We start from the raw sequence: 24541 nt of genomic DNA, 5'->3' as shown, positions 1-24541 counted from the left end.
CCTTTAAATGTACAACACTTAAAATATATATATATATATATATATGAGAGCAGTCTGATTAAAATTTCGTAACATATACTCCAAATCCATCAACTATGAATTATCACATGTGTGCCGCATGTGTGTGTGTAAAACAGGAACATCGAGCTAAAATCCCGACTCATCGTGACTTCTTCTCATCAAACGTCGAACTTAAGTCTAATAATACGACGATATATCTCGAAATAAGCCAACTCCATCATCAACTGTATCTACGGCGATATGTATTACCAACACTGTGTCGCTATTCTTTACCATGTAAAAGAGAGGAAAGCGACGTGTTTCACAACATGACCATATGTTTTCTAACACATGGAGCATACAAATGAAATGCAAATATACTTAACATCATATGAATAACTGTATCTTTATCTACGTTAAATCAATTTTTTAATCTTCAATTGTATTCAAATATGCAGAAAATAATCCAACTACCTACGATTTCTTGAATAACTTCTTCCATCATTATCTATTTAATATTCATTTCAAAGAATCAATTAAAAATCATACTTTTCCCCCCGGTACAATTACAATACATTAGGATATTAAAAAATGAGTAGAAAATTAGGATGAAAAATAAAAAGGGAAAAGGAAAATTTCTATTATTTCTCGAGAGGAAAGAGCGCCTAAACGTGTGACGCGTCGTGCAAAAATGTGGTCGGCTATCAATGACGGAACACGTCGACTCGATGAAAATACCGGCGAGAGGTGAATGGTTACGGCACTTGTAAATAGTTTCACTGCACAAGGCTGGCTATGTCGTAAAGTCGGCCGAGAAGAACCGATCGGCCGAAAACGAAAGCAAACGCAGCCGTGACTGCCAAGTCCAACGAACCCGCCACTTGGCACGTCCATGCCCAACAGTGTCTTTAATGTACATACAACTTCCTAAACCCAGACCCATTTTAATCGTGGAGATGGCTGGCACAGAAAACTACCACCAGCTATCCGTGGAATTGCTTGGTGATCGTTCCATGAGTCAGACGATTTTCCTGAATGAAATTTCTTCTTATCCGTATTACAGTCGCTTCTATCTGCGCGCTTAATGATTTGAGGGGATGTTATAGACAAACGAATCAGGTATGACTCACAGGGGAGTAAATGTAATATTCATCGCACACGAGTTTACCGTTGTAAACTAAGTTTGCAAACCGCTTCTCTGTAATTTATAACTACGTAATAATATGGAGAATATATACTTTGACGAATAAGAAAAGAATAAAAAATAGTTCCTTTTTATCGATAATTCGAAAACTTGGAATACGAGGTTTTTAAAAAATTCTTTCGTTTAATAAAGTAAAACGCTTCGTTTGTAAAGGATATCGAAAAAAATTACACACAGAAATCATAGAAGAAAATTTTGTCATATAAAATTCAAAAAACACACGTTTGTTTCCAATCCCTTGCATTTCTAATTCTCTAAAGATATGGTAAAAAATTTGTCTTTTCCATACGTATACACAAAACGTATACACGAAATACACGAAAATTGACACACATATAAACTCGGACGATTCAGTCCAAGAGATTGGTACCCCTCGTTAAGGCATCCACGTTTCACGAGGCTATATGGCTATAGCTTCGAAAGAAAAGAGGAAACGCGAAATTACACGGCGTATCTGACAATGGTCCTGTCGACGACCATGCTCTCGCGGAAAATACTCTAGAATAAGAGAAGAGTAGAAAGAGATTCCCCCAACATTTCTTCTCTCCTTCTTTTTTTTCTTTTCTGCGTATCTCGAGAACAATGAGCAATTTGTTGCGTAAAATGGCCGTAGCCTAGTCACTTTGATGCGCTTCAACCTTTCGAGACTGGCGGGGTACACCTCCATAATGGAGAGGACTGAAAAGTGGTCCCCATTCTCGTGTCTAACTCGTACACACCAGGTTGGCCGCCTATCTAACCGTTAACAAATGACCCCATCGCTCGATTACATCCACGGTTAGGCAGAAAAGAGAGAAAGATAGAGCGTGGAGTATTAAAGGAGAAACAGAGAGCTCTTCTGGACGCGACAGAATCGTGGTACCCCATAAATATTCCTAATGGGCGCCCTGCCGCGATGCTCAGAAGCTGTAAAACGAGTGGCCCCTTATATTCTGTTCGTGGTCTTCACCGACGATTAACTTGGCGGGATTAGGCGGCTGAAAACGATACAGGAGGATGAGGAGGGATTAGAGAAGAAAAAGCTCGTTGACGACGGTTCTCTGACAAGCGGACGCGAAGATTATGCGTCTTATGAGATGGCTCTTTTTTCTCTCTCTTTTTTATAGATATTTTTATATACGCGTAATAATTTGTGTAACACGTGTCGTTCATATATTTTCTACACGTAGAAATTTTTAACGGCAAATCTGTTTTAAATCGTTATAACATTAATTTTTAATTGAATGTAATCGTTCTACGCGAAATAATTACGAAATATTTCCACTTGAAAGATAAATGTATCGTTGTTTTGGAAATTGGTGAAATACTCGGTGTAATTTTATTAGAAGATTTTAAATAGGGAAGGACCATGAATCTCGAGGCTGTATGTATTTAGTATGCGCCAATTATCCCTCCTAACGGATTGTCAGAAGAAGAAATCCTACGTAAGTAATACGTGCTCCAATGTGGGATGCGGTAGAAGTCTGAATCGCTTACAACGAATCTGAAAAGAGTATGAGCAGAAATTACAGCATAAGAAGATTGCATTCGCTGCACACCGTCTAATCTCCTCGTTGTCTGCCTCCTGCCACGAAATTCCGATCCATAATCATACAATTAGATTTTAACGGATAGCGTGCACGGTACGTGCTCGCCAGAGCTATATTTGATACTTCTTGTATTGCTGTGTCGTATTCGTAACAAGAGAAGAGAGTTGTTCGAGATCATTGGAAAGATTGGATTCATTTTGTTCAAGAGTCGATTAATTAAATGCGAATTGTATTCTTAACGTTTGTATTAATCGTATAATATATATAATAAAATTTGTTGAATATGAATTAAAGTAATAACAAAGTTGTTATTTTTAACCGCTTAACACGTATTCAATTTCTGTTCTTGTACAATTTTTCACTCGACCCATATTAACCGTAGTTTAAAAATTAAAAGGGTTAAGGATGTTTTTACCATCGGAAGATTGCAGCGTTAATTATGGTGAACAACGATTTCTTCATAGCACAAACGTGTATAATAATGATAATCCCGGCTACATTCATTCTGAAACGCCTACTTAACGAACGATAAACACTTTTGACCGGTGGAAGTAGGAAATTATGAGAATCCTTTAAAAAGATTGCATGAATGGCAGGCCTGCAATTAACATTCACCATACCGCACACTTGCAAACCTGAATACTAAACTTCCACGTTCTGTGTTATGTTACATCCACCCAAATAAGTCTAACAATCGTGCATATCGATTAAACCGATGTTTCACGACCACCATATTAGTATATACGAATGCGACAATCTCTAATTATCATGCAGTAATTTATCCGTGAAAGCGAAGAGCATTGTTTCCTTCGAACTTAAAATACGAAGATAAATATTTAATTGTATTAAACTCTTTCAATCTCGACACGAATTTCAAAATTCAAGGACAATTTTGAATATATAAAATAATAATAAAAAGATAAATAAAAGAAATTTCATGTTTTTCAATTACTTTAACATGTCTCGTCAAAGCGCGGAAATAGACCGCTTTTCGCTCATTTCGATCGATCCATTTTTGATTACGCGTTTGGAACAGAGCCATAGACAATTAAAAAAAAAAAAAAAAAAAATTCCAATCGTACGTGGCGGGACACCGATCGAGAGAACGAAGCGAATCGAGTCTAAAACTCGGTAGAGAGGTCGGTGGCCGGCCTACCTCAACGATCGACACTCGATGCCGCACATGTCGGCCAGCAGTTCAACACGTGTGTGTCCAGATAGTTCACCTTGTTCCCCGCGTTTCCGCGTCAACGTGCAACAGCGCTGTCGTTACACGGGCTACCGCCTCTTTGGCATCGTGCGAAACGGACACGCTTGTACATGAGATTTCACCGCGCAACTTAGAAATTGTGAATGCGTAACAATTATGTTGTACGATCGATTTTAATTTATTGAACGAATGAATTACTGATTTTATAATTTTTTTCCTTTCCTTTTTTAATTTTTCTATTTATATTTACTTTATATTCACTTATTCGCTTGGGATAAATATCTCGTTGCGCAATTCAATTTAACTTTACGATTCTTTTCCCCTGTCGAGTAGAAAGAAAAATTTCAATCTATCAAACAGATAACGATCCTCAGTTTCTCATCGTATACAGAATTATATCTACAGAAGTCGCTATACTTCTATGTGGCCGCGTTCCGATGGATCGTCGGCCATCCAACAATGAACTTCCTTCATTGCCGCGTGTGAGATGTCTTACGAAACATTCGAGATAATTTTTCCTTGATATATGGACAATGGAACAGAACCAAAGGAAGCGTCTCTTCTCGTTCGAGAAGGACTGTCACGCCATCATACAGTTGGCGCGATTACAGCATCTTCGATAAAGGTTGCCGCAAGAACGAAAGAGAACACGAACAATCTTTTCTTCTGTTTTTCAGACACAGTTAGATACGTGAATGAAGATTTACGTGAAGGAAGACGTTTGAATGGATTCTCGAGACACGGCACGAAAACATTTCCCCCCCTCGTTTCTTCATTTATTTTTTAATGTTGAATATTTTTTGGCGTCGAACGATAGGCATTCATACTCGGCCTAAGAATTCACTTAATTGGTTACCAATTCAAATTTAATCCCAATAAATGAAATTCTACCGTCTGCTTGAATATTCCAAGCATTCGGACAATTCTAATTCACGCATCGCGATGTCCACTCCTCTTCATTCTTCTTCATTCTCTGTTGAAATACGGTGCAATGAACCCACGAGACGAAACGAATTTCTCGCGGTGGAGGAATGCCACGGAGAGCAAAGCGTTTGCCCGCGTGCAGTCTTTCGAGCGTTCCAACGCGATAAGATAAGCAGTAATGAGGTTCAATTGGAAGATTAATTAATTAAGACCCGCGGCAAAGGGGATAAATTGGGTACATTGCGGTGGTATGCCGGCATACGATGTTTCTGTTGCCACTACATTGAACTTAATCGCCCTAGGTCTTCGTTCTAACTAGAAAAGAATAAGAAAGCGGAGTTCGTACTAGGAAAAGTACTTGGACTATCTGTCTAGCGGAATTTGTTTTTACGGAGAATTACGGAGAATGGAGAAATTAATTATATTTAAAATTTCGTGAAAAAAATAATTTTATATTTGAGAACATTTTTTATATACCAAAGAAAAAAGATGATGTCGAAATATAAATTTTTGAACCGATCTTTGTTTAACGAAGAAAAGATAATTTGTGTGTTGTTCGCCGTAACGATATTCAACGATATTCAATACAAACGTAAGCTTAGAATATACGATTGAATCAAAGGTTAATCCATTGCATGTTGTTCGTCACATTTACATAAATGGCGTCTACATTTCGCATCGTTACCCATTATTTATATTTGGCATTACGATGACATTAAAATATGTTATAATTCAATTGCATAAGCGTGATATCTATTTCTATCGTATAGATATAAATATTTACAATCGAAAGGAAAATAAATAAAAATAGTAAAAAAAAAAAAAAAAATAAATGCATTAATCTATACAATTTTTTCATAATCACTATCAAATATCATATTATCAAAAAAAAAAGACGAGCATCGAAAAAAATTTTGTACAAAGTCACCAAAAACATTTAATAGATTTAAATACATGCATCAAACGTATACATTGTACGACTTGTTAAAAATAAATAACGTAATTAGGAGAGAAGAAGAAGAATTACGAGCAACCAAGTATTCATGGGACGAAGGTTTTATTAACGAAGGATCGTCTACGAAGGCCCATGCATCATGCGGAAACGTGGGCCCCGTGTATAGTCGCATTGTAATCCAATTAAAAGCTAATTTAATTATGGGCGGGGTCCGATTATAGCAGCTGCGATACATAAGGGTACTTCCAGAGTCGAGTTATGTTTAATTTCATTAAACAAACATACGTGTCGATTGTTCGAGATAGAACGAAGAAATAGATCGATCCTTAAATCGCGATTAAGATAGATTCGATGAAGAAGAATTCTTGAACAGGATCGAATAAAGATTTAAATCTGAGAATCACGGAACGAATGCAATGATATTGTATATATTTTTAAATTGGGAGGATGGGCAGATAGGATTATAAGAAAAATTTTTTTCTTTTTTAAGTTTTTGAGTTTCTAAGAGTTAGTCGTGTTGATCTACTTTTCCTGCTATTGCGTTATATATTCGTATACTTGATTCCATGAGATTTTTGTTTTAGATTATAAATACAGTTAAAATCATTAAAATCATTCTTGACGTTGTTTGACGATTTTTTAAAAGAATTTTTTATTAAATCTTTTATAAAATCTCTTTCGTTATACTTATAGATAAACAACAAGAGGTAAAGAACCTTGTATAAATAACTTATCGATTATAACATACAGGAAAACAGGAAAAATGCTTGGTAAAACGACAATAACAGCTTTGATCAAAGATAAAATTATACCGGGCAAGCGTTATCATAGTAAATCGTTGTTCTAATAATTATCATATGTTTAAACACAAAAAAAAAAACATAATTATACAAAAATATTAGAAGATACAAGTATTATTTTTTATTCACTATATACGAATAATTTATTATTGAAACGGATATTTTTAATATCTCCTCTTTTAATAATTCTCATCGCCAACTATGGATATGGACAACTAAGTGAAGTCGAAGATAAGTAGAATTGTGTGCTTCGTAGATGCTCGAAATTCCACGAATGCCCTTCAAGCGATTCCGGTGTCACTATGAAAGTCAAAGGTTAAACGACCTTAAATTCCCGAAACAAGTATCGCCACGATGGCTTGAATTATCCGACAATATGGAATCACTCATTGAAAGAAAAAGAAAAAAAAAAGAAATGGACGAGTTATTGGTCGTTCACTAATCCAAGAATAAAACCATTATTTTTTTTTTTCTTCTTTCTATTCAGTTTTCTCTCAATTTTCTACTATTATCTATTCATCTCCTTTCCTTTTATCGCTCTTTCTTTTCTGAAAATATCTTAAAAAACTTTCTCTACATCTAACCTCGATTAACCAACCTAAATATAAATCAACATACTTTTACCGTTATCACATATGTTGCATCTTATCTAATTTTTTAATACGTTTGTAATCACATGATTTATTTATTTGTTTATTTTCTAGAATTTAGTTTTTTTGTTTTGTTCAAAGAAATAAATATTTCACAAAACCTCGTTCGAGGAATTAATGAGAAAGGAATTAAATCAGGAATTAAATAATATAAATCTTAATTGGAGATTATATTTATTAAAAAAGTAAAAAAAAAAATTTGAAAATTTTTCGATTTCCTTTGACAAATAATAACTTGTCTCTTTATTATTTCCTTCGTATACGTATACGAGAGATACGCGCAATCGACAACTCCAGAGGTCTCTGCGCTATTTTAAGAAGCCACTGCCCCCGCATTCGTTCTGGGGACTTTATTTCTGCCGCGATAGAAACCACCGAGATGCATGCCCGGAACCTATTTGACCACAAACTCGATATCTCCCTCGTGTGTCTCAACACGCCTCGTCTACGATGAAATATAGGGTGTCTCGTGACGAGATCATTGAGAATAAAAAAAATTTTTTAAAGAAAGATTAACCTGAATCTTTGCCCCCCTCCCCCTACTTTTCTCTTCTTAATAAAAATATCAAATAGATAACATCGATTAATTTTAAAATATACCATACGCGAGATTTTTTTCAATTGAATAAAAATTTCGAAATCTATTTTGTATTCTAAAATACAAAAATCCAAATAAAAAGAAGATAAATAAAATAAAGATATACGATCATCAAAAAGAAAATAACTCTAAAAACATTTTCGAAACTATTTATTTTATCTGTTAATTAATTAATTTTAATTCTATACTTGTATGTTTCTAATCGCTTCTAATTAAATAAGGAGATACGATTTGTCCCAATTTCATGGATCACCCGGTATACATAAACGCAACAAGCAGTTTTACGATAAGGGAGAACAAATATGTGCGAACACGCTATTTAAACGAGTTGCGTCATCGGAAATTAAAAACGACCTTTCTCATCTCTCTTATCTTGTGTACACCGAGTTCTAGTGGCATCTTGAACGGACACACGTCAGGATTTCCTGTGGGTCCATTACAAAAGCTTAAAAACTTTCCTAGAAATTTCTTTTCAACGATGACTGTATTATTTTCATATTACTTCGCGTCGCATATTAAAAAAAAAAAATTAAAAACCTTTAAGCGCGAGATATATGTGATATTTGCCACAGCTAATCCGAAATGGAAGAAATAAATTCGAAAAAAGATGGACTATAAATACATGACATGTAGACACCATTTATTATCGTTACTACTAAATGGATACATATGAACGAATGAATTTTCTATAAATCATATATTTATGGGATATCTCCATAAATTTTCATTTTCTATCTCTTACTATTTCGATTTATTATTTTTTTCTGAAAATTATGTATTCAAGAGTTTAAAAGAAAATGATAAGGAACTCGCAAAGTGCTCTGCAAACACTATCTGTACAATTTGTCGTTTGTATATCGATATTTGATTCCCCTTGCTGTGAATCCTGTTGAATTTATTTGTATAAGATTAAACCTACAATCAATTTCCATATTCAATCGAGTATAAAAGTCTCAATATTATACATACGTGATATTTGAAAAGGAGAATATTTGAAAAGCTTTGCAAATTAAGAAATATAGAATATTTTCGTTCGTGTACTCAATAGAAAAAATTTACACGAACAGAATTTGCAAAACGAAGAAAAGTAAAAAGTAAGAAGTAAGAAGTAAGTAAGATTAAAAAAAAGACCATTAAAAAGCCACTACGAAAAAATGCAAACGAAAAAATAATCAACAACCAATTACATTGATCTACTACAAAATTATACGTAGATAATAATCACACAATTATACACAATAATTGTTACTTTAAATAAAATAAGAACTATTTAAAATTTTTATCGTGCATATAATAAGGTTTGATCGAAATTGGAACAGACATTCTTAATAACTTAATAATTTGAAAATTATATATTTCTAATTGTTTTCCTTTTGAACTAAAGTCTCGATATATATTTCGGAGAAAATGCAACAAATAAACGAAGTTTAAGAATGAAACGAGGAAGGATCGATAATTATCGATCGTTTTTAAAAATGGACTGTATACTTGAAACGATCGATCGGTTGCCAGTGGTACGTATCATTATTTTTCCTACTCTGTTCCATATATCGAACATTGTCATTTGAATCGAGAATAATATAGAAATTTATTCGATCCTTTTATTAGCAAACTTTTTTTTTTTTTTTTTTGAAATTACATATTCATGTTTGTAATAACTTTTTAACAAATTTGGACCGTGTCCTGATACGAAAAATCTGGGACATTCCGTATGTTTTGGGATTTGAAGAAAAATCCTAATTTGGCAATCGCGATTGCCGCAATGAAATTTATATAAATTTTTTTCTTACGAACCTTAAATGGAAACAGTGAAAAATAATGTGTTAATATCCATGGTTTATGCAGGTATTGCGAATCATTACGACGATATAGTGCATCAGGTGCGACATTTTATTTCTTTTTCGATTTAAATGCCCAGTGAGTCATCAGCTGGTTTCTCAGGCGTGACAATTCTGATACAATGAATTCGGTATTTGCGTGCATCCCGAGTAAAAATACGGCATGTGAGAATAATATAAATTTAATTAAATGTTTGAATTTATTATAATTAAAAAAAAAAAATTATAAAATAATATTTTTCTTTATTATTTCTTATACATATATCAGAGACAGAAATAAATCAGGGATTTTTGAAGCTTTTATGGCGTAACGCCACACAGTTATCACAATTGATATGTGAATATCTGTATGACAATCGACCTCTGATGACATTCTGACATTACGAAACATTGAGATATTTTTTTCGAAAAAAACAAGTAATTATACTTGTATTAATAATTATGACGTATATCTATTTCATCATAAGATTTTCTATTTTAGGATCTTATATAAATATATTAATTTCATTAAAACTTTCCATAAAGTCCCATTTCCCTGCGAATTATAACCCAATCATCCTATTTGAAAAAAAGCCAATATTTTATAGCCTTTTTCCTACAATCTATTTCCTACGAGCTCACTAAATCGCAATTACATGAATCATTTCTTAGATCCACAAACGCTATCGTTCTGAAGCAAGGATGAAATTTTATCGAGCGATAAATTTCAATTACCATGCAACATTGTGTTGTACGCGACGAGAACACGTTGGTTGTTATAATATCAAAAATAAACATCATATACATTGCACGTACATATAGGATGTTTTATGAACATTAAACTGTCTTAAAATGCAACGGGCAGAACGTTATTCTATAAATAAAAAAAAAAATTAAATTATAATATATTTTGTTTATCTCGTCTCTCTTTTCCCTCCAAAACAAAAATAAAAGATGAATTTTTAAATTTAATTTTCTTCGAAGATGAAACCTCAAACAAAAACACTCATCTTGACGCATATTCTATAAATATAGAATTATTCGTTTATTCGTTACGAGTTCACAATTCAGGAATTGTGGCTGCAAGCTAGGGACACGAAATTATAGCCTCATTTCATCTTTATGGATGGACGATAAATAGTAGAAAATGACAGTTAAAGACGAAAAACCCAAGCATTTAAAGAAATTTATGATATATTGTTTCGGTGTGAAATTACTCGCTTCACTGGTTCCAAGAAGGAATTTCTTCTTCCTTCAATAACGGGGAATAATTTTCAAGTTGAAAGAGTTCGAATATAAATATTGTAGGTAACTTTTATATACGTATACTCTTGCAGCAAGAAACATAACGAAAAGGTTTGGAGCAGGTTTTTCGAGTACAGATCTGATTACTTGCGATTTACGGTGTCATCGATGCACCAGATGGTAGACAGTATACCACTTTTACGAGTTTGAAGGCTCTCTCGATCGAGTTGGAGAGCTCTTGCCGCCAGTAGTGTCAACGTAACGGGATCGGTAATATCACCAGTATCGCATTACAGATTACGAGCAAGGCATATTACACACGATTGTTTATTGTTGCTTAGATTGTGCAGTCTTGTAATCTAGACTTTTATAATGTGGAAATAAAATAAGGGAAAATGATCGATAAAAATAATCGATAAATTGTTACTGTAAAATATTAGAAGAGAGAATTTTAAGAGAATCTTTTCTACTATATAGGAATAACATAGGAGTAACAATTAAATAATGCATAAATTAATGGTAATAAAAAGAAAAGAATTTTTTTAAAAAATCTGTTAATAAAAATCCGACATAAATAAACAAAAAAGTAATTTCTTTGAAACTTAACGTCATATAATTTCTAAAATTATTTAATCATTGTTTTAACAATGATCGCTCAGATTATAATTCTGTTTGAGCGGAATATTAATATATATTTATTATTATTAATTTTAGAAATGAAATGTGAAAAATTCAGTCTTTCTCCGAACAATACAATCATTTGATTGTTTTCTGATATTTCCTTTCCTTTGAAAATTTTTATTACTTTTTCATCGATCAATAAATCGTTTTATTCCTCTATGTAATTAGACTTGTTTCATATTTTTACAATCTACGATGTAACAACAATCGAGGCTTCACTGGTCTCGATTCCAGGATATACCATTCCAGTGAATCATCAACCATGAATAATTACCGTCTGTTTTCTGATCGTTCTCCCCGATAAGGAGGAGAATACCACGTTACCGAGACATAATCGCATTACGTTAGAATCCGCTAATTTGTAACCACCTCGTTAGGATAAGGCGTTTATCGCCCATACATTGATCCATTCTCATTGAACAGCCGAGCAATTATCTTCGATGAGCTTTTCCCGATCAATGCCACTTTTGTTCGTTAAATAAGAATCATTTATCGATTTGAATGAAAGAAATTCATTATTTTATTTATTATTATTATCATTATTATTGTCCATTATGTTGTTATTTATTTTATATACGAATGTTATAAATAAGCTATATAAATAGTTTTCACTATAGCTTTGAATAATGAATAGCTTTTATCGTAAAATCAGCTATTAAGGCACAATTTCTCTTTTAATGGTTTTTCCGTTTTCAGTGAATTAAAATTATAAATAATTATAATGGAAATATATTGATATGTTATATAATTACACATAATATTAATATTTCCATGATGAAAATTGATTGTGTTCCAAAGAGATTTGATATGAGATTGATATAGATAAACGTAACTCGTGTTATATGAGACATTAACGATTCATGGCAGGTAGTGTTGTTGGACAGAGATACAATTTCCACTAGATTGTATACAGGAGGCACTATTTAGTTCATTAGTAACGTAACGTAGTAAAGTAACGTAGTAATATAAAATAGACGAGATCACAATTATCTTTTCAAATTAATTTTTGAATTTTCTTTCTTTCTGTCTTCCCTTTTTTTTTTTTTTTTTTTTTTTAATTTTAACCATCAATTGAATAAGCAAATAAAATTTCCGTACGTAGAAGAATTCATTTTTCATTTCCATAAAACTATAATACAAAATATTTAATAAATTGTTTACGAATCATCGTATCCAATCAAACACGAATCATTCCAAACATGATCAACCTCAACACCATTCGACAAAGAGGAACGTTTTCTACGCGGTTACCAATGAATCGCGTGAACGCATTTCTGCACGCATGCGCACGAATTCGAGGCACATAAAACAGTATGTGCAAGCGACAAGTAAATCAGTATTCATAAAGCACGACGACGAGAAGCGATTGAATAGACTATCTATTGGACGAGTCGAACAAATCGAACGGAGGATGCTTTATATAGGAATGGAGAGAACGCGTATATCACGAATTGCGTCTTCGAATGGACAGTCCTCGGGCGGAAACCGCGTCGCGTTGGTTTATAATGCGATACCTATTGACGACCGTCGATGGAAAACAACCTTCGTATGTAAGGTTTCAGGCGTACACACATTCATACGTATACGTATACTGTATATTCTTTTGTGTGCAGAGAGTACAAATCTTTTGCATTCGCTGAATGGTGGATTAAAATTGATTTCTTTCTATGAGTTCATGAACGTTTGCATGTTTATATTCATAAACAAGAGATCAAAAAATCGAGGCTTGTATTATACTGTTTATTAAAAAAAAAATATATTATTTATTTGGTTTGATTTTAGAAAATAGGTTATCGTTTAAATTGAATTGAAGATATTCAAGGAATTAGATTAACATCTGTTCGTATTTTGGTATTATCGAATAATTTACGAAACTAATTGTAGCAAATTTTGCGTTAAAAATAGCAATATGAATAATTCACGGAATCCAGAGCGAAGATGAAAAAATGTAAGAGCAATGTAAGACAAAAAGGAAATCATGACAAATGGAAGAAAAGTCTGTACATTTACCAATGATCGTGTTACTACGTCGGAAATTCTGTCTTTAATTGAAGATAACATCTACTCCTGCCTACTCGCTTCGTTGCTTAAGTTGCAAAGCAAGAAACTGCACAAAAGAGTCACGTGCAATATGATTAGAAATTTTTCTTAGAAGATAAATTGGAAAGAAATGGTGTTTGACGCGTTAAATTAATGAAATTAACAATATATTTGACGGATATCTCTATCCAAAAAAAAAAAAAAAAATGTATAGAAAAAAAATTTATTCTGTTGATAAGAAAAGGTGTAAAAAAAAAACATAGATAAAAAAAAAGAAAAAAATAATTTTGTTTTGACAGTTTATTACTAAAACAAGATATGTTCCTATAAAGAACAAAGAAGACCAATATAAGATGTAAAATAACAAGATATATCGCAGTTTGCACAAGATAATCATTATGCAGGCATGAGAAAAATGCATTCTTAATATATGTAAATTCTTTAATTCAAGGATATTCAAGAATATCGCTATGAATTTCTTTTTCACTTTAAAATTCACTCGGGTTTTTTTTTTTTTTTTTTTTTTTTAATTACTTTTTAGCAGATATTACAAAATAAAAACAAAAAACAGAAATGATATAGAATGCATTTGTTTCTAAAACATTTTATCACGAACTTAATTTCAACTAATTTCATCGCGTATATGATAAGGTATGCAAATTAAATTTTTCTTTCAGCTGAAACGATGATTCGAATAAAATTCTGATTGATATTTCTGACAAAGCGTAATAAAAAATTTTGAAAATATTGTTTAAAATTATTTGATAAAACCTACTAATTTTTTGTTTGAAAAAAATCTATTTTTTATTATAAAGCAAATTTCAAAGAATAGATTTGTAAATATAATATAAATGAAATATATGATGAAAATCGTTTGTTTAAATACTAAATGATTTGCAATTTTATTTATTTTTGTTTCAATTTTGAACTGACGTAATTACAAGAATATAAAAAAATTCGATGTGTTTTACTTTAACATTTAAAAATATAAAAAAAGGTTAATTTTTTGTAGTATGATAGTATGGAAGTTTTTTAATATAAAAAGTTATAAAAATATGTATCATAAAATAGTATTATTTTTATTGAAAGAATTTCTCTTAATTTATATACCTATATATTTAAATATAAAACGTTAATAGTTTCGTTATAATGTTTCATAAAGGCTTCATGAAAATGTTTCTATTATTAGTATTCACCAATACAATCCATTCCATTAACATTTCCATTAAGATTATTATCGAGAATTAAAGAAAAAAATCTGGCACTCATTGAAGCCTATATAGCAACCTTAATAAAGAGAATCGAGTTACGCATTTGAACAGCCGGAAGGCATATCAAATACCTCCCACAGTGAATCAGAATAATTTTCGTTCAAAAATTTAAAAACAATATTACTCCGTTACTCTTTTCAAATTCAATGTTTTTATTTTTCTCTTTTTCTCTTCTATATTACGAATAAAATTGCTGTAATCATGTAATCGATTAAAATAATGGTAATAATTTAAAAATAATATCTATTTTTAAGTAATTCATAATCTATTAACAATCTGTACACTTTTTCCACTTTTAAATTCCATCATATTCTTGTGCATAACATTCGAACATTTCAAAACATTTCATTTACACAAACGCCCTCTATATTTCTCTAGAATAAATCTAACCTTCACGCTTTTTATCTTTAAACCTTTCCACAATCGCTATAATCGCATCGTAAAATTCTCCAGATTCGAAGAACTCTAAACACAAGTGGCTCTGGAAATTCCAACGAGATAAATTTTTCATGGCAACATCGTTGATCAACGCATGTGTATGCATTTTTTTTTAAACGTTAATAGAGCTTTTAAGAAATTATTTTAAAAAGCACAGAAGGCGTGGAATAAAGTAGGGGAAGAGAACGGTTTATCCACATTCTTCTCTACCTGTTTCCGGTGATTTAAAGAATCTGACCTGCCTCAACTATGAAACGTGCACACAACGCACGATTCCTTGTCTCACTTCTCCCTTTTAGCTCGAATTGATCGAGAGCAGACGTAGCAGGCCAACTATGTGCCATCCAGAATGAAAGTCTTATTAACGCAATTCCATGTATTATAGTCCGACATAATTGCTAAATTAACACGCTTGCCAACTGAGACTAATAGAGGATCATATTGTGAAGTTATTGCGAGTTTGAAATCATCTCGCTCGGTAATTATGATTTCATGATATTATCAACATTTGATCGTGAAATATTTATGTTTTAACACGCTAGGATAGTAAATAATAGATGGGACTGAAAGAAATGGATAATTTTTTCGAGAGTAAGATTTTGCCGATGAAATCAAGAAGATAATGATGAATGACTACGTAAAATCAAATTGATATTTTTTTTTTATCAAAAAATTAAGTTAATAAAGTATTAAATATTGACCAAAGATATTATTATATATTTTTTCAATGCAAAATGGAACGTTATTATTTTCCATAAATGCAGTGATAAAATAATTGATAAAGAGTTAATCATGTTTATGAAACGATTTCTACTATTCGCTTGTTTGAAAAAAATTTAAATAAATTAAATTCGAATAAAATAATCCTAATTTACTATAATACAATATCAACCAATAATTTTTATAATTTTCAACAACAAGAAATAAACTACTCATTTGTCTCGCTAATATTCAGTCTAATTATTTATAGGAATTAGGAAACGCGAATTCCAATTAAGTCTCTAGAAACTAGCTTCATTTGTCTCAATAGGGATTGATGCGTTATAAACTCTCATGAATATCCAGAACTTCGAGAATACGAATCGGTTTTCCAAATTAACACTGGCATAACCTACTTGTATAATTCACATGAGATATGGACAACTTGGCAAATCGTATATATTTCTTACCGTTTCACTTTTAATATCATATTGTATATTGAGAACTTCTTTATCCTAATATTATTATCAGTAATAAACAAATTTTATGATGTAATGATCAGACAGAACTTTTAATTAGAGACAGAAAAATATTTCAGAATAAAAAAAAAATAAATAAATAATGTAATATGTATTCCATAATCCTTGGAATTATTTTTAAATACTTTCACGTGTTAATGCAGGTGCAGTTGTATATTTTTTTTTTTAATGAAACATAACCTTGGATAAGGTTTCAAATCCTTATATACCCATATTTTTCTTAATTATGTGTTGGCGTGCGAAATATGATTATTTTGATTATATTACTACTGGTTATATTAAAATAAAACTATAATCATTTCGCGAATTTATGTGCATTTTCGTATTTTTAACAAAATATAATTGTAAAATTGGAATATTCATTATACCTTTATTTGAAATTTTATCAATTCTTTTCATATACATATCGTTTTTATATACATTTATTATATACGTTTATATATCGATATATTGATTAAAAATATTATGCGAGAGGAAAAGGTTATATTTTTATATCAATATATCAATTGAAAATGTGAAACAATTCTAAGAATATATTTTAAAAACTAAAACGCATGATGCCACGTGAAGCTATAAGTAGGTGACACATTAATGTTGTTCTATGTATGAATCAGCAGTCATAAAGTCTTTTATATTAAGAAACATAAAGAAAGAGCCATATAATTAGTAAAAATAATAATAATAATAATAATAATAATAAAGATAATAAGAACGTATAATATGATAAACAATGAAGAACTTTACAAGATTACAAAAACCTTCTTATTAAATTTTAATAATAAATATAAAATTTCATCCAAATTCCAACAAATATTTCAAATCGAATAAAATTTATTTTAGTCACAATGTCATTTATGAAATTCATTTATATCCGATGATCATCATTCTGAACCAGCTCGAAGGTCAATCCCATGATTTGCGATATCAAAATAAGTAGGCAACGATTCGAAGTGGCCGATCAATCATGCAATTTAAGCACTCGACCAAACTGCAATGATCGCTTAATCGGAAACACTTGGACGATGTAATAAAGCTCGCTAAAGGTGTCTATGGCTGCTGACTTCTCCCAACCTAAATACCAGACCACTTTGTTTTTCCTCGTGAACTGCGTTCTCCAGAGAGTTCCTATGAGTCACCTCATTCCATGGCTCGTTAAATCCCGACCCAACCCAACCCATAACTGGACTCCGTAGAATGGTTTCCTTCTAAAACCTGTCTTCCTCGAAAGAATTTCGACACCGTTGCCTACCTAACTCATACTTAATCTATCAACTGTGATCTAACTCGTGTTATCTGAACTTTGAATTTTAACAAACACCATAAATTTAGATCTTTATAAATGTTTAGAAATTTGATAAAATATTCAGAAATAATAAGATTTATATCAGTAGGAAGAATTTCGATCACATGTGAAATTATCTAAAATCTTTTAAAAGTAATCTATATTCGATTTACTGCTTAAAAATCATATAATACACGGACGAGTTGATTAAAACACGCGACCTCGATCGACTTTACTCGTGTTCTTTGCAACGAGATCTGCTTTCTCTCATTACACCGTCATGAAAGTATAATACTTATGCTCGATGGAGCACATGGACAGATCCTCGTACGATGTGGTTGCTTATTGCAGAAGTACCAGATACGATTCCTTCTCCTCTTTTATGCTACTATCCCCACCTCCGTCAATAAACCACCGCTACAATCACCCGTTTAACAGGCGAGTGTACAATGCAATTATAACGTATCGCTTTCGTAGTCGACTTCTCGTGCTTAGTATGTATCACGGAAACCGGTCGCGGATAAATCGGACCGGAAACGAGTTTAGCGTGTTGGAGAAACGTCGGAAACAATCGATTGGCCGGGCACAAATGGCTCGGCCCGACTTTCGTTCGGGCATGCGCGTTACGTACGCGTCTCTATCTGTCCTGTTCACTCTTTCTCGGTCGTTCGCACGATTCGTTGCTCTCTCTGTTATGTTCTGTTATATCTATCCAAAATGCTCATCAATCAAATTTTTGATAATCGATTTTAATCTTTGATTAAAAGTTAGTTGATGAAAAGAAAACAAATTATATTTTTAGCAGTAGGAATAAGAAACAATGATCGGCGAATAAGTAATTGGTAACAAATCGTACCAGAATAGAACGTATTAATAAATAAAATAAGACTTGTTGGATATATATACGTAATTATATAGATATAATTACGTAGATAATTATATTTGGAATTTGGAGCAATGAATAAATAGAAATTCTAATTACTATTACAAAAAATAAATGCGATTAAAATGGATACGTGTAATTATATAGAGTTATACGAAAAAAGAAACGAAAAACGAGAAAAAAATATATGAAAAACGAATATTTTACAAAAAAAGAAGTAAAAGAAAACGAGAGAACTGAACTTTTTAGATAAAGTTTCATAAAAAAAAAAAAAAAAAAAAAAAACTATATACTTAATATACATAGAGATTGCAATATATGCAAGAAATATGGAGCACAAGTGTGTATACCTATATGAATGTTTAGAAAAAACTTAAGAGAGAACTCGATGGATAAATTAGCACAGTTTCACGCGTTCCCGTGTCCCGCTAACTTTCGCACCGAAAAGCGCGTCTTGCCAAGAAAGCGTGAGAAGCAGATATGAAACAGAGAATTCTTGTTTCAGATTTTTTTCATAACCTAGTTTGGCGTATTAGCAACTTGTGCTATTTTAGATCATTATACACCTTCGAAAGTGGTCTCTTCCTTCTCCTTTATTTCACAACACCATGCAAATGATGCATTCTTTCAAGGACTTCCAATATTTCTATGAATATTCAGACGCATACTCTAAAACTCTGTACTTCTATTATTATATCCTTTATATTACACATTTTTGTAAAATTCATTATAAGAAGTAATTGTTTGAAGTAATAAATTATCTCTTTATTTCTTGGAATTTATATACAACATATTTTTGAAATTTATTTCTAATATTATATAAGTAAATTTAATTACGGTTTTTAATATGCATTAATATGCGTATAATATTTATATATTCATTTGTTTTATATTTTTTATTTATTTGTAAAATAATTATCTGAAAATATAAATTTAAATATTCATAGATTTAAAAAAAAAAGATGAAAAGAAAAATTTTTTAAAATACGTATTAAAAATGAATGAAGAATATATAGCGTAGCACTTTTGATATAAAATAGTCGATAAAAATCCCAAAATATCAATCTTGAATTTTCCCTTAATTTTAACATAGTAACCAGAAGAACAGTTTATTATTACTTTGCATGGTACACCCTTCACGAGATAATTTCAAGAGAACAAATAACAAAGTACAATAAGCTAGATTGCATTCTTCGATCTTTCTATACTATAATAATTTGGCCTTAAATAAAGCTGTAATTATATTCCCGAAAAATAATATCAAATAACATTGGAGATTTGTTAAAATTTTTTGATTCAAAAATTATACAAATGTTTTTTTAATGTTTAATAATTTTCAGTAAATTCAATTTATTTTATTATGAGATAAAAAAATGCCTTTCATAATATACTTTATAATAATTTCTAAATATAACATTCTAAAATCAAATATAAAGAGACACTGTACATTTATCATATAATTTGCAAAAATAGAAAGCATTTCTTGGAAATTACAGACTTGCTTATATAGTTGGTGCAAAATTGGTCAAGTTGGCCAATTGATCCGGGCTCCATGCGTTATTTATACCTATCTTGGTAATGATTAGTTCAATAGGAACTTCCTCCGTATTACCTGTGACCTCTTTTGTTCCAGTTCCACCATTTTACTATTGGAACAAGCGCTCATTATAAAAGAATTACTACGATTCTTCGTATGGGAATACAATCTAGAAAATCATTCCGAAGGGTAATTTCTGTCCAACTTTGAACAAAAAAATGATTTTATTTACTCTGTGAATTGAATTCTTAAAAAATATAGAAGAATCGCGAAAAACTTAAATAAAGATCATTATGAATAACTTTATTTTTTACAGGATTTCCTAATTGAAAATATTCCATGAAATTTTTTTTATAATATTATGTATACACATAGTATATATAAATATATGTATAAATTGTGTTTTATATATTTAAATTATATTTTATTATTAAAAGTGAATTATATTTTTCAAAAAGAATTAAAAAATTATATAATATACGGACAATTTATAAAAGATATAAAAAAAATATTAAAAACAATATATTCTATTAATGCTACAATCAGAACAGAGTATGAGTTTGAAATCACGACTCAGAATCAAAGTATCCACAACCGAGTACCGGAAGTGGAGGCGTCAGTAACATTCGACAATTGCAACTGATAAATTACATAAAGCACAATTCTCTATTAGCATGTCTAAAAATAACTTTTCCAATCCACAAAGATTAACCAGACAAAACCATATCATTTTATTTAAATCGATTTTAACATAATTATATAATTATGGTTTGAAAATATATTTTCTCATTTTTTTCTTACATAAAAAGTTATTCGAAATTACAAGCATGACATACGAACCTCGAAAACGCTAATTTATCAGAGAAAAATAAACAGAGATAAAAATCGGATAAAAAAAATTTCGATCTTCTAAAATCTGCTTTTCAAAGTCTCCATGTGTGAGTTCCTCTTCAGGGAAAAATGTTATATGTTCAACAGATGTCGAGGGGAGACTCCAGTGACAGTGGTAGATAAAAAAAGATATCACTATAACAACGATTAAAAGAGAGAGAAAAAGGTAATTTCCAAAAAGTAACGGCTACCCTGAAATGAAATTCCATTCGTTTCGAAGGCGCTACAGAAAAGTTTCTGAATTCTTTTATTCTCTAACTATACACATAATATATATGTATAAGAACATTGATTTTAATTTCATTATATAAAAATGGTTCGTTTCTTTTAAAAAAGAATTATAATTATAAATTTGAAAAATTATAATTGTATAATTGTATATTCTGTTATATAATAATTATTTTTAAAAAATTGAAGGTGAAATTATTCATTTCAAGTTATTATCTAAAAATATTTTAATGAAGGATATGATGAATTATGAAGTATTTTCTAACAAAATTCATATTTCATATTCACGTATAATACCATCCTACAATGTATTATCTATTATTATTTAATTATTATTCAAATAAAATTTTATACAACTATATGGAAAGAAAACAATAACGCCATCTACTTGTTTTCAAGAAGGTCTACAATAAGACGTCCTGATTATTTATCATTTGTTTCACGACCCGCGACCAATATTGCCCTCTCTGCACCATGCTGTTGGCGATATAAATAAATCGATGCAAAAACGTGTATAAACAGAGAGATAAGTAACTGTGTAATGTGACTATCCCGAAAGAAAAAAAAGAAACTACTATCTCCGTCTTTTCTTGAGTACAAGAAGATCGTCATCCAAAACATGTTAAATATGTTGGCGCCTAAAAATACGACAATTCTTCATAGCATATTAAAGATATTGTTTAATATAACATGATATCGATATTGTATTTGTCGAGAAGCAATGCAATACATGGTATGAAGCAACGATTAATAATCGACGCGTCAATCTCATCGAGTGAATAGTCCCGTTGCGTACGTTCGAAGTTCGAAGGGGTCTGCTACGCGTCCTTTCCATCCCCATTGAAAACAGAAACGCGCAGGATCAAACCACGACGCACACGGGGGCATTTTGCCTCTGTTCAAGTTGGAAGCCCTCCAATAGGCTCTCCGGCTCGCCCCCCACGCGAGACGCAGAAACCCGTTTTAAAAGTCCGTAGAGGAATGCATGCCGCCGGGCCTTTCACCTCTTTCGCGAGAAAATGTATTTTCATGCTTTTCGATCGTGTGCACCCGTCATCCGGCTGCTTACTCTCGTGGCGGATATAAAATTTTTACGATGGAAACCATAGCTACGCGCAATAAGAGAAATCGTTGATTAATTATTTTTTTTTTTTTTTGAAACGTTGGAAATTGGAACATGATCTTAACGAGATCATCGATATTTTATTTACAGAAAGTTTGATGAAATATATATATATATATATATATCGAACTGAAATCTAACGATAAAAGATTACCAAGTTCGAAACATAACAGGTTTGATGTTCTGGTGGATTAAGCTGACGTGTATACATATCGTATAATGGGAATGAGATTCTTATATGTTTAGCTATTACATGCACGATTACATGCTTAAGTCTTGCCACCATCAAAAGAGACGTGGGTACATTATCGCTGCTTGTTTAAAAGCTTGAGTGTAAACATTATAAGGTTTCTATAAATATTTGTATCTGAAATTCAAGGTAAGCTACTAGATTACTTTAACCCTCTATGGCATAAAAATCAAAAAGTTCTATAGTAAAATTTTAAATACATTGATAAATGATAAATTAACTTAAGTAAAATCTCATGCATTTAACTTTCTAATAATTCGAAAAAACATGCAAATATCTTTCTCAAGTTTTCAGTCAAGAGAAATCGATATTGTGGAGGTATACAAAAATTCTTGAATCATGAGTGAATGATCTGTCAATATTGTAACAAGAATAAATTTACAATCGAAGTAAAATCCCGATTGCGCAGAAAGTAACGAAAATCGATCGAAAATTATGTTGAAAGCGCATTTAAACATTGCTTTGAGCACACAAAGGTTGACAAGAGTCGCCATTTTGAAATAATCGGTAAAGGATTCATCTTTTATATCTTATTTAAATATATCACGCTTGACGGTTTGATAGAATTGTATATATTCGAATCTTAATATAAGGAATACATTGAAACTTAACTCAACCGGCTTGTAAACGAAAAGTCAAAAGGACGCGTTCTTGGATATACCAAGAAGAAACATGACGCCTAGAGTTCAACCTTGGGAACATTGTACTCACATCGATCTTGTTTTGTCTGTGTTATAAATTTCGAAATTCAAATGATTCTTATCAAGGAAGATATAATAATACACACACACTTACCTCATATTTAATACCGTTGAGTCGCAACCATGTTTCTACCTTGAGACAATAAGGTGAGATGGAGGGCAGAAGCGGTATTCGAGAGAACTGATATAGATAAACAACATCCTTCTCGTAGTTGGTTTTATGCACGCTGATAGCTTTGGTCGGTGCCGAGGATGGCGTAGCAGCCGCGGCGTCAGCGGTCTCTTCTTTTTTACTTTCTTCCTTTTTCGCCGCATCCTTCTCCTCTTGCTTATTGTCCGGCGGCGTTTCGTCCTTCAATGCTTCTTTCATCTCTTTCACATCTTTTATCTCTTTGCTTTCCGGCCCGGTATTCTCTGTTTCCGTTGCCATCGTCATTTTGATTATTTTTCACAAGTTCGACCGATTTTAATGAAAACGAGAAAACGCTTTATACGAGCGACCAAGCAAACAAACGTTGACGGACAAGTTCTCGAGCGACACTGGAAGCCTATCTCTCGAAACCAGCGCGCACCACACAAACGTACGCCGGGTACTCGTCGATCCCTCTGCTTGCCGGCCGGTTCCTTCTCGTCGCTGCCCCGTTCTGTCCACGGTTCCTGTTCCCCCAGCTAAAGTTGATGTTGCGCATGCGCAAGCGCCACACCCCACTGCTATCGCCATATTTAATTGGCCCGCCACCCCTGCCCGGTCCGCGTGCCGCTCTTTCTCTCTTTCTCTGTTGATTCTACCTTTCTTTTTTCATCCAAGTCTCTTTGAATCCCTCCTTTCCTCCCGCAAAACCCCCATAAGCAGGTTCGCTTCCACTTCGCTGTGGTTAGTCTCGCCTGGCAACACTGCCGCCATCGCCATCTCAAGAGGGCCGAACAAACTCGCAACTATGTATTTAGGTACCCGGAATGAACTATGAAATACATTGTAATATATGATATATTTTTCTATAATATATATTATTAAATTGTATCTCAATTTTCCTTTATTTATATAC

General features: G+C 31.9%; 1 protein-coding gene and 1 long non-coding RNA gene across 2 annotated transcripts in view; one reads left to right on the top strand and one right to left on the bottom strand.

Annotated features, from left to right (window-relative positions):
* The window catches only part of fax (failed axon connections), a 31924-nt gene extending 7783 nt beyond the window's left edge, over window positions 1-24141 (bottom strand). The window contains exon 1 of the mRNA XM_003698795.4: window positions 23590-24141. Within this exon, the coding sequence (XP_003698843.1) occupies window positions 23590-23931 (342 nt within the window). The 5' untranslated portion in view covers window positions 23932-24141. The remainder of the gene's footprint in view (window positions 1-23589) is intronic.
* Window positions 12989-13627, top strand: LOC147657437 (uncharacterized). Its single transcript, XR_015292369.1, has 2 exons — window positions 12989-13163; window positions 13519-13627. It is a non-coding gene; the product is annotated as an uncharacterized LOC147657437 (long non-coding RNA).
* Window positions 24142-24541: the final 400 nt, after the last annotated feature.

This window comes from Apis florea, unplaced genomic scaffold, assembly GCF_048593485.1.
Source record: "Apis florea isolate Af1SG1 unplaced genomic scaffold, ASM4859348v1 contig_3158_pilon, whole genome shotgun sequence".
Classification (NCBI taxonomy): Eukaryota; Metazoa; Arthropoda; class Insecta; order Hymenoptera; family Apidae; genus Apis; species Apis florea.
This window is presented reverse-complemented; position numbering and strand designations above follow the sequence as displayed.